Raw genomic sequence first — 210 nt, forward strand, 5'->3', positions numbered from 1 at the left:
AGCAGTAGCAGCTCCTGCAGCAGCAGCAGCAGCAGCAGCTGAGGGCGGGGCCCTGCAGTGGGCGAAGCTGCTGCCAGACGGCAGCGGCATTTGCGGTGTCTATGCAGATGGGCTTGTCCGCTTTTTTGCTACTCCGGAGAGCCTTAGTGAGCTGCTGCTGCTGCTGTTGCTGCTGCTGCTGCTGTTGCTGCTGCTGCTGCTGTTGCTGCT

General features: G+C 61.9%; 1 protein-coding gene across 1 annotated transcript in view; it reads left to right on the forward strand.

Annotated features, from left to right (window-relative positions):
* Positions 1-210, forward strand: part of ETH_00033975 (uncharacterized protein) — a gene marked incomplete at both ends in the record, with an annotated part of 3,438 nt that overhangs the window by 1,650 nt on the left and 1,578 nt on the right. The window contains one exon of the mRNA XM_013374760.1: positions 6-146. Coding sequence (XP_013230214.1) covers positions 6-146 — 141 coding nt within the window. The remainder of the gene's footprint in view (positions 1-5; positions 147-210) is intronic.

Source organism: Eimeria tenella, genomic scaffold, assembly GCF_000499545.2.
Source record: "Eimeria tenella Houghton genomic scaffold, Eth_scaff2279, whole genome shotgun sequence".
NCBI classification, from domain to species: domain Eukaryota; phylum Apicomplexa; class Conoidasida; order Eucoccidiorida; family Eimeriidae; genus Eimeria; species Eimeria tenella.